General features: G+C 41.4%; 1 protein-coding gene across 4 annotated transcripts in view; it reads left to right on the top strand.

Moving 5' to 3' along the window:
- The window catches only part of Dnah14 (dynein axonemal heavy chain 14), a 242,827-nt gene that overhangs the window by 11,322 nt on the left and 217,646 nt on the right, over positions 1-13,859 (top strand). For all 4 annotated transcript variants that reach the window (XM_021185047.2, XM_029480568.1, XM_029480569.1 and 1 more), the window contains exons 4-9: positions 3,241-3,384; positions 6,208-6,335; positions 8,367-8,519; positions 9,782-9,897; positions 10,324-10,386; positions 12,982-13,120. In XM_021185047.2, the coding sequence (XP_021040706.1) occupies positions 3,241-3,384; positions 6,208-6,335; positions 8,367-8,519; positions 9,782-9,897; positions 10,324-10,386; positions 12,982-13,120 (743 nt within the window). The remainder of the gene's footprint in view (positions 1-3,240; positions 3,385-6,207; positions 6,336-8,366; positions 8,520-9,781; positions 9,898-10,323; positions 10,387-12,981; positions 13,121-13,859) is intronic.

The following is a 13,859-nucleotide window of genomic DNA, read 5'->3' on the forward strand; positions in this document are numbered from 1 at the left end:
TGCCTTTAAAGTGGTGGAATTAGAGGTGTGCCCCTCCATATCCAGCATCCATGACAGACAAACAAGGACTTAATATGCTCCCATTTCTGTTTTGAAGAAGACTACAGATTAAAGAATGAAAACTGACCCATGGAGATTGGTTAGCAGACTTTAGCTGTCATGAAGGTAGTTTTAATCCTTCATGCTGATGGACTGGAGAGACCAGGAGGTATTAAAGATAGTGCCTAGGTTTCTGGATTTTTTTTTTAAATGTAATGAATAGCAGTACCATACACTAAAATACAAAACCTCACACAAGCATTTGTGGGGCCTGAGGAGTAGGCATGAATTTGGAGCTTAGATATATTGAGTTGAGAATACCTTTGGTTCACGCCAGTTAAGATGCTGTAGAGACCGCTGGACATGATTCAGCAGCTCTGAAATGTCAGGCCAAAGATGTATTTGGGAGTAGTCTAAGATTGGAAGTTTATGTCATGGTCACAATGAGAATACTTAGGGAAAATGTCTAACAATTATGAGTCAGAAAGAGGTCAGATATAGATATGGGATCTGTCAGCTAGAATGGACAGGATGATGAAGAAATGAATATGTGGTGTCACAGCAATCAATGGAAAATAACTGTGTGAGAAAGGATTGAAGTTAGGAATGGCAGCTTACCCTTGTAGTCCTCCTACTGGGGAGGCAGAGGCAATATGATTGTTACAAGTTTGAGAGCAACCTGATCCATGTAGTGAGTTCTAGTCCAGCCAGGGGTACAAAATGTGACCCTGTCTCAACCTACCTCCTGAAAAAAAAATATATCGTCTAAAGCGTGAAACATCATTAATACACTCAGAAAATCAGAAGTGTAAAATGTCCATTGACTGTACTGACCTCAAAAGTGTAGTTATTTGAGAGCCATTTTGGTGTAATTCCAAGACTGCAGTGGAATAAGAACTGAGTGATAAAAAAATAAAACATTTACAACTCTTCATAGAAGTTCATCTTTGAAGAGGCATTTTGTGGTGATAACTGGGGTGTAGTCCAAGAATGGATTTAATGTGGAAGGGGTATGCAGGGGAACATAGTTAACAATGCAGACATGGAAATAGAAGATGGAAAGGAACCTTCTGGTGTCAGGAAAGGCAGGCATCTCATTTACTAGGTCAGTATGAGAGAGAACCATGGATACAGATGAGGGAGCTTGACTTGTGTGTCTGTAACAAGTTGAGGAAATTTCCGTCTGGTAACCCTGCGTGTTAACCAGAGAAGAAGCAATTAAATGGAAAGGTCAGAGACTAGAAGGTAACATTTGAAAGTTCAAAGAGCTTGGAGAAAAATTTAAAATAGCCATTGAAAGTGAAAAAGACAAGTGGATAAAAGACCAATGGATCTCTGGTTTGTCTTCAGGGTGTATGTACAGTTAATTACAGTGAATTTGTGGAGTTGCTGAAGCCCACTTTGCTGTGAACCTTTATCTGATAGCACTGAGATGGGCAGATCTGAAGAGAGGCAGTCTAAGATATTGACAAGAATATATGTAAAAATGTTATCTAAAGTGGATAAAAAGGAAAGGTGGGAAAAAATGGAAGGATGGTGGATTGCAAGAGAGTTGTGGAGCGATGGGGTGGGCAGACTGATGAGGTGAAAGGCAGCCATGTTGCAGGGTACAAAAGCAAGGTGAAAGGATGGAGGGCAAATGGTACGGGTACGGTGTAACAGTAGCCACTCATGGAACAATTAGACACTATTGAATTATATTCCTTGTAATCTGTAAAAAATAAACAATCCCCCTTTTAAGACTGTCTTGTAGATGTTGTCTATAGTTACATACATGTTAGAGATCGAGAAGATTTGAGGAGATCTGTTGTATAGCAAAAGGACAGCATCAAATGGATCTCAGCTTAGGAGCATGAAACAGAAAAGTGAGCCCTCTGTGGAGCCAAAGCTACAAGCTAACTCAGTGACTTCCCAGCAACTGGATTCCTGGGAAATGTTGGAGTGTGTGTGTGTGTGTGTGTGTGTGTGTGTGTGTGTGGTGTAACAGGAAGCCGGGAACATCAGAGGACTAGGACTTTACTTTTAAAGGGTATGGGTTGTTTTGGAAGTGGTGAGTGGGAAGAGAGACCTGCTGCTCAGCCTGGGCTATGTGGAGCGAGAGACCAGAGACAGTTGCCAGTTGAGAGAATCCTTGGGGAATAACTGCATCTTACAGCTCGTTCTCCTATAACTGGTCCAGGAAAACCCACCTTCCCTCGCCGTCCATCTCCTGAGAGATGCTTTTGCTGTCTTACGGTTCTCTCCTCCTCAGCTTCTCATCCTACTCTAAACCTCAAATCCTTGCCCTCTCTTGCATGTGGTTCCTTGGAAAGGATGAATGTGTGAGTCTGCTCAGACCACACGAGTTCCAGAGGAGGGACTAAAGGCTGACTAAAGGGGACATGGTGAGACTCACTGGGCTCCTGCACTAACTGAATTTTGCAGTTTTGTTTGTAGTTACACTATTTTTTTTTTTTTACCTACTAAGTTGTGGCTCAGTAACTTTGCTGTATATGTATTTGTTAAATGTAAGAGAACAATCACTTCTATAAATTCCTGTATCATCAATAACTTCCCCCAGTCTTCTAAATGTAACCTGCCAGTTAAGTAAGCCATACAAGGAATATTAGCAATACCCTGCTCTTCTGCGTTCATATTTAAATATATTCTGTACTCAGTCCCATGTTAGAGTTAATTAAAAGATTTATTTCCTATGAGTATTTGCTCTACTCTAACGATGTATTCTAATGATAAAATTATTCAGCAAAGCAGCTGACATTTGCCTTAGAAAGGACTGTAACAATATTGACAATTCAGTCCTTGGCAGTGTCTGAGGTTCTTACTGTAACAATAGGTGAAGTATGGAAGGTGCAAGAGATGATCAGGATGAGAAGTTGCCACTGTCATTAACTTCTATTCCAAGAGGCTCTGGCTCCTCCCCACCCTTCCCTGCAGCCTAGTTGTCAAGGACACCCTCCGGGCAAGGGCAGTGGCTATTTACTTGGCATCCTTTACCTCCCCATTTCAAAGGTGGGAAAGGTAAGGCAGGCATGTAACATGCAAAGGAAACCAGCCGGAAGACTAACGCAGGCAGTCGGCTCAGCACAAGCTCCCTGCACCTCATCTAATGGCTGACTGTGGTTTGATATATGAAATTACTATTATTACTATGAATATTAGAGCTCACAGTAGGTACTCAGTTCATAACGTTTTTCTTCACAGGTTACCTTGAACAAAAGTTCAGTCCACAATGTGTAGGGGTTTCAAAACCATTTTTCCCTGATATAAGGAATGCAAAAGTGAAGCCGGAGCAGACTGCCCATACAACCAGGAAGAGGTCCCGAATTCAGCCGTATGACAGAGCAGGTATGCTGTGGCCCTGTTCCAGCTTGGAGGAAATGGCCCATACTGCCACAGTTCCCTAAGGTTTTGTTGCCTGTGTGGGACACTGACTTTATAGAAAAGAAAAAGTCTTACTGAGTCTTGAAGGTTTTGTATCATAAAGAATTGCTACGTTTTCAATTATTTTTGAAACTAACAATATCGCTAAAATTGACAAAGTATTTAGGGATTGTGTTCTTACTGAAGATATTCTCTGACTATAGTTTTAGAACTCCATGAAATACAAATTATAGCTTTGTTTTATGCTTCTAGTAAAACATGTGTGGGGTGTGTATGTGTGTATATGGGGTGGGGTACCTGAGTGTGGGGGGTGGCCTGGGGGGAGGTGGAGCTGTGGGGATGTGTGTGTGTATGTGTGAGTGTATGTGTGTATGTGTGTGTGCATATGTGTGTATGTGTGTGTGCATATGTGTGTATGTGTGTGCATGTGTGTATGTGTGCATATATGTTTAGTGTATGTGTGGTGTGTGTTTGTATGTGAGTGTATGTGTATATGTGTAGTGTATGTGTGGTGTGTGTATGTGAGTTATACATGTATGTATATGTGTATGTGTGTTGTATGTGTGGTGTGTGTGTGTGTGTGTGTGTGTGTGTGTGTCTCAGGGCCATGCACATGCTAGGCAAATGCTCTACCACTAGCTATATTGTCAGCCTCTGGGTGTCTTAAACAGAGGCTCATTATGTTTCTCAGGCTGGCTTTGAAATTGAGATCCCCTTGCCTCAGTCTCTGGAATCATAGGTCTGCACTACCACACTTGGTACAAAGATTAAATACAAAGATTAAATATCCAAATAGTTAAGCATGTTTTCCCCACTAACATTTTTGATTCTTTCTTTATATTTGAAATCATTATTTTAATATCATAAATTTTATAAAGGAAGCTTCCTGTTTCTTACTAGAGTACCACAATCCAGAGATAGATTTATCATCGCATTGTCATCAGAACCCCTTCTCCACACTGGGACATTCGGGTTTTTCAATATCTCAGCAGAAAACCTTCATTTGTTTAGTATGCAGCCTCCCTTGAGTGCCCCGGGGGTCCTGTGATTTATGCTGTGGAGTAGGATGTGGCACAGGTCATAGAGCATCTCCTCTTGGGGGACAGCTCACTGCCTCAGAGGCCATCTTGCTAGCAGAATTATTCTAGCCTCTCCTTTGCCAGCTTTGAGGAAACAGAGATGATTTCTGGTGCTGTTTTATAAAATAGCACAAATTTCACTTCTCCGCAAAGAAATGGTTTTGCTCAGCTGCCGTGCATGACTTCCAGCGGGCCTGAGACACAGAAGGAGGTGTTAGGATCAGTGTCACCATTGGCACGCCTTGTGTGCTTCTCAAAAGCTCCTGTGACTTACTCTACTGCCTAATAAGAAACATCGTCATAGACCTCACCAGAGAGAAGAGATAGCTCACAGAATAGGAGAAAATAGTTTCAAAATGTTGACCCCACAGGGGACCAATGTCCAGAACACATAAGGAACGAAAACCTCAAGTTAACCCCCAGTAAGTTAATGGGCAGGGTGTCTGAAAGCCACCTTATATAACACAAACACGTGAGTGGAAACTGTTACACAGTGTTAACTGTCAGGGAAATTTAAATAAGAAACTCAGTGAGAGACCTTCTCACACCAGTCAGAACAGTGAGGAAAAGTTACAAAACTGGCAAAGATGGGGAGGGAAGGAAACAGCTGTGTGCTGCTGATGGGAGCGTGAACCCTCACAGCCATGGTGAAGACAGCACACAGGAGGGACCAGTGATGGGAGCATGGTCTGGCCATGCTAAGGACATATCTGATATGCCACATACATGTACTGTGAATATGTATACTTTGAAACTTAATTTAAAAACTGGGAGAGGGGGGAAAAGGTATAAAATGAAGTTTAAGCTACAGTCTGCTTAACATGGGAAATAGAAGCAAAAAAGAAAAAGGTGGTGTTGTGAATCATGAAATCAAGATCAAGAAATGCACGCCTTTAATCCCAGCACTCGGGAGGCAGAGGCAGGCGGATTTCTGAGTTTGAGGCCAGTCTGGTCTACAGAGTGAGCTCCAGGACAGCCAATGATACACAGAAAAACCCTGTATCAAAAAACCAAAAACCAAAAACAAACAAACAAACAAAAAACAAAAACAAGAATATATGGAGTGAGCGGCCATTCTTGCGAAGGATGTCTCTGACCCACGTTGCTTCCTCTTTTCTTCTGATGCTAGTGCTTCCGGTCATGTTAGGCCTTCAAAGAGAAAGGCTTTTGACTGGGTCCTGATTCAGTGTTTCCTGTGGCTTGTGATCTATAATTATGTAATTAAACCCTTTGTGTTGTCTGTCTGTCTGCCTGCTTGCCTTTCTTGACACTATCCATATCTTACAGTTGTTATCCACAAATCTATTTCAGTTTTGGAATACATTTCAAACAAAATAAGGGAGAAGTGCGTGTAGATGTTAGCATACATTATCCCTAAAGATCTAGCATTCGTCCACTAGCAAGTTTCATGTTCACATGCGGTTATTCCCCACCTGCCTTGTGTGTGTTTGTGGTGTGTGTGTGTATGTGTGTGCTAATGTGGGGGGTGCATGTGTGCAGACAGGTGCATGGGCACATGTATGTGCAGGTTGTGGTGTCTTAAGTGAAATAGTCGGGCTTTCCTTTGAGCTCCTGCTAAGCCTCATTTCAAGCTGTCTCTTCCTTTATTGCTGTGTTAACTTTTATTCAGTTTCTCTGTGTCCGGAAATGTTTGGAAACGGTGCCCATACATGCACTTATGGTGAACTCTAAAACCTTTTTCTGCCAGAACCAGAAGAGGCTGATGCCATAAAACATATTTTTAGGCTTAGAGAAAAGCTTGGATGGGAAACTCCATCATTTCTGCGTTCTCTGAAGTACCACCCTAAGACAGTGCTTCCAAGGTGCAGCCTAAAGGTACAATTCTATTTTACGCAATTTCAACTATTCAACATTAAAATTTCAAACTATATTAACTTTTATTTAATTCATTGTAGATGTTCCATCCATTCTCATTAATCACATTGATTACAACACGTGCTGGCAAATATAAAAGAATCTTGATATAATTTGATTCACATAAGTTACCGTAATTATTTTGTGACAGTTTTTAAGTCTATAATACATCTTGCATATGTTCCCCCATCTTTTCCTCTTATTCATTGGGGTCACAGAAAAGTCTGCCATGTGCCTTAAACTGGAATCTACTTTTGGGTGTCTTTGTATGTCACTTTGTGATTTACAAGAAAGAATAAAAGGAGCTTCTTTAAGAAACTTACTAGACACTCCTGTTCTCAGCTGCACTAGTACTAGACCAACCGAATCAGTACCTGAAATGTGACTAGTCATCTGTTTACGCAGTAAACTGCTACAACATAGGCAGCATTGCTTCAAACCCTGGGGTCAGGTTTTTTCTTCAAAGGGCCGTATAACAAGAGAGTCTTCAGAGACCACATGCTCTCTGTTGCACGGAAGCACTCACCCTGCCTCTGTAGCACAAGACCATCAGTACACAGTATACAACGAGTGGACAGGACTGTGTGCCAATACAACTTTATTTATAAAAACAGACGTCTGGTCCAGGCTTGGTTTGCCAATCCCTGCTGCAGATGGTTATACTAATGACAAAAGGTCTTTTGGTCATCATTCATAGTCAGAGACGGTGAGTGGAAGTGCACTCCATAAGTCAGGCTCACGCAGTTTTCAGTCTGTGCGCTCACCATGCTGTCCTGAGCAGTCTCCTCTCCTCGCTGAGCTTCATAGTTTCTTTGACCTTGGAATTGAGATACAGGGAATTTCTCTAGAGAGTTGTAAAGATTTAATGGAAAAAGAATGTGCTATAGTATCAGATAGATTGTGGACATCGTGTTTGAAAGTATAAAACAGGCTCTGTCCATGTCTGCTTTGGAGCCTTCAATAAATTATACTTAATTTGTATGCAAAAAAAAAAAAAAAAAAAAAAGACTTGTGGATTCTGTGTTCACCGAGTTTCTAGTGACCTTAGAAAATAGAATCAGGGCAAAGCTGGGCAAACTGCTACAGTAAGGCTTGTCGCCCCACCCACCTACACAGTTAGCTCATTGCCCATTGCTTCTTATTTTCCGGGTTGAAATTTATTTTTGAAGGTCTCATAGTACAGGTTATAATTGGACCCCAAATAAGAAAACAAACAGCTACAACAATGGAAATAGTCTTCAAGAAAGAAAAACAAGGTGAAGACCATGAAAGTGAGCCCAAAGCCACGTACCCCAGTAACTGGAAACAGTTCAGTACACTTGATTCCACAGTTTCCAAGAGTATCAGCAATTACTAAGTTATGCTTTTAATAAAATTACTCCAAAATGATTACACTTAATTTTGTATGATTTTTTTTAAAAGATCATTGATAAAAGTGCATGTTTCAAAACTAAGAGGAAGTAGCTTTAGAATTTACCCGTGACGCTTTCCCAATGGGTGAGAGCCAGCTTCTCAGTAGCACCGAGAGAGACTGATCTTCTCACTCGCTAGAGAAGCCTGATCTTAGATCTTCTCACTCGCTAGAGAGACTGATCTTCTCACTCGCTAGAGAAGCCTCCAGGTTAAATTTAAAGTCACACCTGGGTTCCAGCTCCTACCCTGTTATCTCAGGAGTCCATGACCTTTCTCAAGTTAGGCGATCCACAACCTTTGGAAGATGGGGCGTGTTCACGGTCTATCGTCAAGTTGGTAATAAGGATGTGGATAAATATTTCTAACCATCTTATCACTGTGTGTGCCTAGGATGCAAGTGAACTGCCATAACCCTTTGATAAGGTCGGCCCCACTGAATTGAATGAGACGTGATTTGAGGTTAATTTTCCTTACGCATACTATTCCTATTTTAACTCTGTCTTAACATCGTTTCCACTGGATCAATGTAGCCATTTCACTAACTACATTGTGTTAAAGTAAGTCTCTTCTTTTTCTGAGGAATGCCTGAAAGATGACGGTGAATTCATATACTGCCTTCCTATGGAGAACAACAGAGGCATGTTCAATGAGTATGACCTCCAGGCAGTCTCTGCCTACAGAGCTAAAAGCTGCAAAGAGTTTTGGATGGTCACTGCTTCATTTGTCTCGAAGGTAATGTAAACTACTCAGGCTCTGCCTTAGGAAGTACACCAGGAAGTATTAGCTGGTCAGGCCAAGTGCGATGGTGCACACCCGTGACCCCAGCAGTGGGGAGACAAGTGGGAGGAGTGAGTCTGAGGCCAACCTGGGGTACACATGGAGGGAGACCCTGACAGCAAAATGAGCAAAGAGGAGCATAAAAGCAACCACTTTAGAGGCCTTTTAAATGTAGCAATTTTTTTACTTATTTAAAATTAAAATATAGTTTTATCATTTCCCCCTTTTGTCCCTCCAACCCCTTCCATGTTTCTTCCCTCCAACTCCCCAATGTTTCCCCCTCTCTTCTCTCTCAGCTTCATGGCTTCTTTTTCTTTATTATCCAATAACTGTCCCTCACTCTGTGGTTTTTGGGCACCTGGGGGTCTTTGTCTAGGGGTAAGGCCTGATGGGAATCCCCCCTTCCACGTTCATTTGTCATTGCTGATGCCCTTGTTCAGGTCTTGTTTAACAGCCATATTTTTGCAATATCAGGCCTGTAGCTTCCCTGTCCTTCCCGGAACTCATACTCTCTCAGCAGACTTCCTGGTCTTCTGGCTCTTACAGCCTTTCCAGCCCCTCTTCCGGCATGTTCCCTGAGCCTTAGATTAGGTGCAGGTGTTGTGTCCAGATTTTAGGGTGGGTTCTAAGGATTGAACCCAGGTCCTCATGGTCATTTGCCAGGCACTTTGCCAGTGAAGCCATCTTTCCAGCTCAACGAGGAATCCTTCTAATTGGTGTACTGGTCAGAAACTTCACCACATATAGAAACTCCCATTAAGTACATAGCACTATGACCACAGATTATAATTAGCCAATTGTGATCCTTTGTTTAATTGCCATCTGTTTTCTTCTGTTCTCTCAACTGTCAAACTAAAATCAACTCAACAGTACAATCGAACAGGACCACAAACCTGGGACTTGAGGTGTGCTAGACAGGCATCCCGGCCTTGAGCCGCATCCCCAGTCGCGTCATACTTTATACAAAATGTGAAAATTGTGAGGCAGAAAACTTATTGAGTTTTCTGTAAAAATATCTCTGGATAAAGAGGAAGTTTTTCCTAGTCTTTCTGTAGAAGCACAAGAAAGCAAGCTGGAGAAAATGCCACGGGCAGCAGCTGTGTGTGGGGAAGTCAGATTCGGATAGTTGGATGAAGTGGACGTGGGATTGGGGTGTAAAGGGTGAATATAGGCCCTTTCAGCATCTTGAAGCTGGATTGTGTCCTCTGTGATTACAGATCACGAAAACAGGCCTCAACATGGAGGATGTGGAGCTCATGCCTACAATGGACTGGCTCCGTGAACGACATTACTTCTACTTACTGCAGAACTTTAAGATATTTTACAACTTCCGGTGAGATGGACACAAAGGAAACTCGTGTATAAGTATAGTTGGATACACACTTATAACATGTATTATACACGTATATATAATATGCGTATTATTGTACTCTATGTACAATATATACAGATCATCATATATGTATAATTAATGTACAAAAACACATTTCATTTTTTAAAATATTTATTTGGATGTTGCAGCCAAGCAAATTCTGTGTCGCTAGGCAGTGGAATGACGGTCGCTTACTTTTGCCTTTCACTTTATGCTTTGTTGTTGGTTTTGGAGAAAATTTGGATGGCTTAGCATTTATTTTTGGTGGTGCAAGACAACACATCGTCTAAGAAATTTTCTAACATTATTTAGCTGTTAACAAATGTGTTCCATGTAATTACATGACTTGGAATTCCGACTTCAAGAAGTATTTTTTTTTCTTTTCAGGCTAAATAAAGCCTTTGTTACTTGGAAACTGAATGTTAAAAGACATAAGACAGAGACTAGCAGGTAAATCTTAAAAAACAAACAAACAGGTAAATCTTAATATACAATGTATACAAATTCCAAAAGCAAAACGATTTCAAATGTAGTATGAACTAGAGACACTTGAATTTTAATTCACATGGGGAAGTCACATTATGCTGGTATTCTGAATACATTTGACACTTCTCCCTCTCCCCCTCCTGTTGGGAGCTGACTCCTAGCAGAAAGCGGCTGTCATCTCTGCAGCCATCTCGGGCTAGTTACTTACAGGTGGTCCTTTTCCACCCTGACGAGAGACTTGCTTTCCTAGCATGATGTTTTTGCAAGAAGCCCACCACAGCTGAACACACTCTGATAACATCTTGGTTTTCTCTTACACATCCTGAACGTATGGTTAAGTGTCTCTAGCTGCACTCCCTGGCAAGTGTATAGTTGCCTTCCAATAAACGAGACTAGAGACATGAGAGATGAGAGATGAGAGATGAGACTTGAGACTTGATCCTTGAGCAGACAGACTGTCTTCATTCTTTGGGTCTCTTGCTCCTCAGTCCCCACTCTTTCTCTTGCAGACCCTGTTGACTGACCCACAGACCCTGTCACCTCCCCTCCCTCCCCCCAGTGCTACAGGAAGACTGTTGAGCCCTGTGCACACCAGGCAAGTACTCCGCCACTGAGCTCTGTCCCATCTGCAGTTTTGCCCATCTGTGTTCTTTGAAGATAGTTAAATGTTTCTAATATATCACAGGCTGCCATTGTGTTCCCGTGGTCCCTTCATCTTTTTTGTTTGTTTGTTTGCTTTTTGCTTTTTGTTTTTCTTTCCCCAAACAGAAATGTTTTGTGCGATTTCAAGCAGCTGTGTGTTTTTTCTTATCTTTAGTAAACATTTTATTTTGCTATAATTGTGACTTGAAATGCAATTGTAAAAAACAACACAGAGAAATCCTCTGTGCCCTTTCCTACCCACACCCACCCCTGCCCAGGTTCCACAGCTCACAATATTATGGAACATTATGGCTGTCAGTGTATCACAGTCAGCACAGTATCTATCATGTCTGCCTTCGTGGCTGCCAACACGTCCCTGCCCAATGCCTCTCCTTGCCCTGCGGTAACTCCTGATCTATGCTCTAGTTCTATACTCTTGTCTTTGAAGGAGTATTCTTATCAGAAATAGTAATAAAAATGCAAAGCAAGTTCACAGACTCAAGACATGGATTGTGATGTGGTTCTCAGATTCTCAAATGTACACATGGCTCCAAATGGGTCAGATCATTTATATATTTATATCCCCCCCTCTCTCTATCCATCCATCTATCCAGCCAGCTATCTATCTATCTATCTATCTTTACCCTGTTGGTCATACTTCAGTAAAGAGGTTTCTAAAATACCAAGTATTATGTAGAAGGAATCCCATATCAATAGTTGTCTGGTTAGTGCTCAGTGGTGTCCTTAGATTCAGGTGTACTGACTGTAGTTTGGTCAACCCATTTCTCTATCAGTGAACACTTGCATATTTTCTAGAGTTTTGTCTGTCATAGAAAGCTGCTGTAAATAGTTGTATATGTTTCCATTTCTCTGGGGTAAACACCCAAAGTTAAAAGTTTGAGTTATATGGTCATTGGATGTTTGAGTGGTTCTATTATTTGTTGATTTGTTTGTTTGCAACAGGGACTTACTGCATACTCAGGCTGACCTGGCATCTTCCTGCCTCAGCCTCCTGGGTACTGAGATTATAGGCATGGACAATCCTGTATTTAGTTTTTGAAATAGTTGACAAACTAATTTCCAAAATGGCTGTGTGTTTTGGGATTCCCACAATCAATTCAGTTCTCTTTGCATCCTTGATATCAATTTGTGTTGTCGCTAGTTTTAATTTCAGGCATTCTGATGGGTGTAGTAGCAACTCAGCATGTTTTAATTAGTATTTTCTTAATGCTCTAACTTTTATTCCTCTAATGGTGGCTATCTCTTCATGTCTTCATGCACGTATTTGCCATCTGTCTATCCTCATTAGGGAAGTGTGTCTTTGTGTGGCCACATGAGGAGTGTGGAAGGCAGAAGGGTCCACTGTCCACATAAGCAAGCTTTGCTGAGTGGTTCAGGCCTTAAGGAACCTTCTCTCTTCCATTCGGCCTTTCCTTCTGTTCCCATTCTGCCCTTCCTATTTCCATCAGTGCTGGCTGTAGTTTGTCCTACCATTGCGATCATGATACATACGAAAAGGATCAGAAAGAAGAAAAAAGCCCTCCTTTACTTTAGGATACAGACCGAAGTTTTCAAGGATTACTATCAAAGTTGTCCCTTATCTAGTGAACATTCCTCTTGCTACTTGGAGAAAACTATTTAGATTTGGCCGGGATTCAGTTTCCAGCAGCCACATGGCAGCTCACAATTGATCCAATACCCTCACATGGACATACATATAGACAAAACACCAAATGCACATAAAATAATACAAGAAAACAAAAATATACCTTAAAAATTTACTAAGTTGAGTCACATATAATTAATTTTTCATAACATCACTTGATACATCAAAAGTCTTGGGACTCGGTGGCATGATACCATCTGTTTTATTCATTTGGAATGAGAGCTAAGTCTGTGGACCTTTTCACCTTTCAGATCATACCTGTACAACCATCTTTTTTGTGCTGATGAATTATTTCAAACTTGTTTGCTTTATGTGAGAGGACTCTGTGAAGATGCCCTGACTCTCAAAAAGAAAAATAAAGACAATTCGTCCACCATCTGTCTTATCAAGGTGAGTAGATGAAGTCCCTGTAAACCAGTACACAGAGTCTGGGAAGGCTACACACACACACACACACACACACACACACAGAGAGAGAGAGAGAGAGAGAGAGAGAGAGAGAGAGAGAGAGAGTGTTTTGGATAAAAGAAACAATTTCTAGATCCATAAGTGAGTCTCTGTGGATGGAGTGATAAGCAGCGGTGAAGAACATGGAGTGCATGGCGGTCAGTTGTAGGAGTTAACATTTCTTAGAAATCCTGGCCAATGTTTTAATAGAAGTGACAGAAGCCATTGTCATATGTCTCTCTAAAGTACAAAGTTACTTCTAATTAATAGTTTCTAACACATGGTGGTTAGAATCGTCTCATCCCTTGGTATTCCATGTCAATAATTCATCACAAGATGCAATTCAGAGGTCTTGGTTTAATGAATGAATGTTCCTGTTTCAGGATTTTAGGAAAGATGAGCTTACTAGCGACCTGATTTGATTAGCTTATTGTAAACTTTTTTGAAAAATATGAAACACATAGAACTATAAGCCTTACATGTTCCATATAGAGTTAAACAGGATTCTAGCAGATTTTATGTCACTGTCCTGGTACGTAGGGAGATGCTGGAAGGTGAAGTAGCCCTCTACATCAAGAAAGAAAAATGGGCTGGTGAGATGGCTCAGTGGGTAAGAGCACCCGACTGCTCTTCCGAAGGTCCAGAGTTCAAATCCCAGCAACCACATGGTGGCTCACAACCA

The sequence above is a fragment of the Mus caroli genome, chromosome 1, assembly GCF_900094665.2.
Source record: "Mus caroli chromosome 1, CAROLI_EIJ_v1.1, whole genome shotgun sequence".
Lineage (NCBI taxonomy): Eukaryota > Metazoa > Chordata > Mammalia > Rodentia > Muridae > Mus > Mus caroli.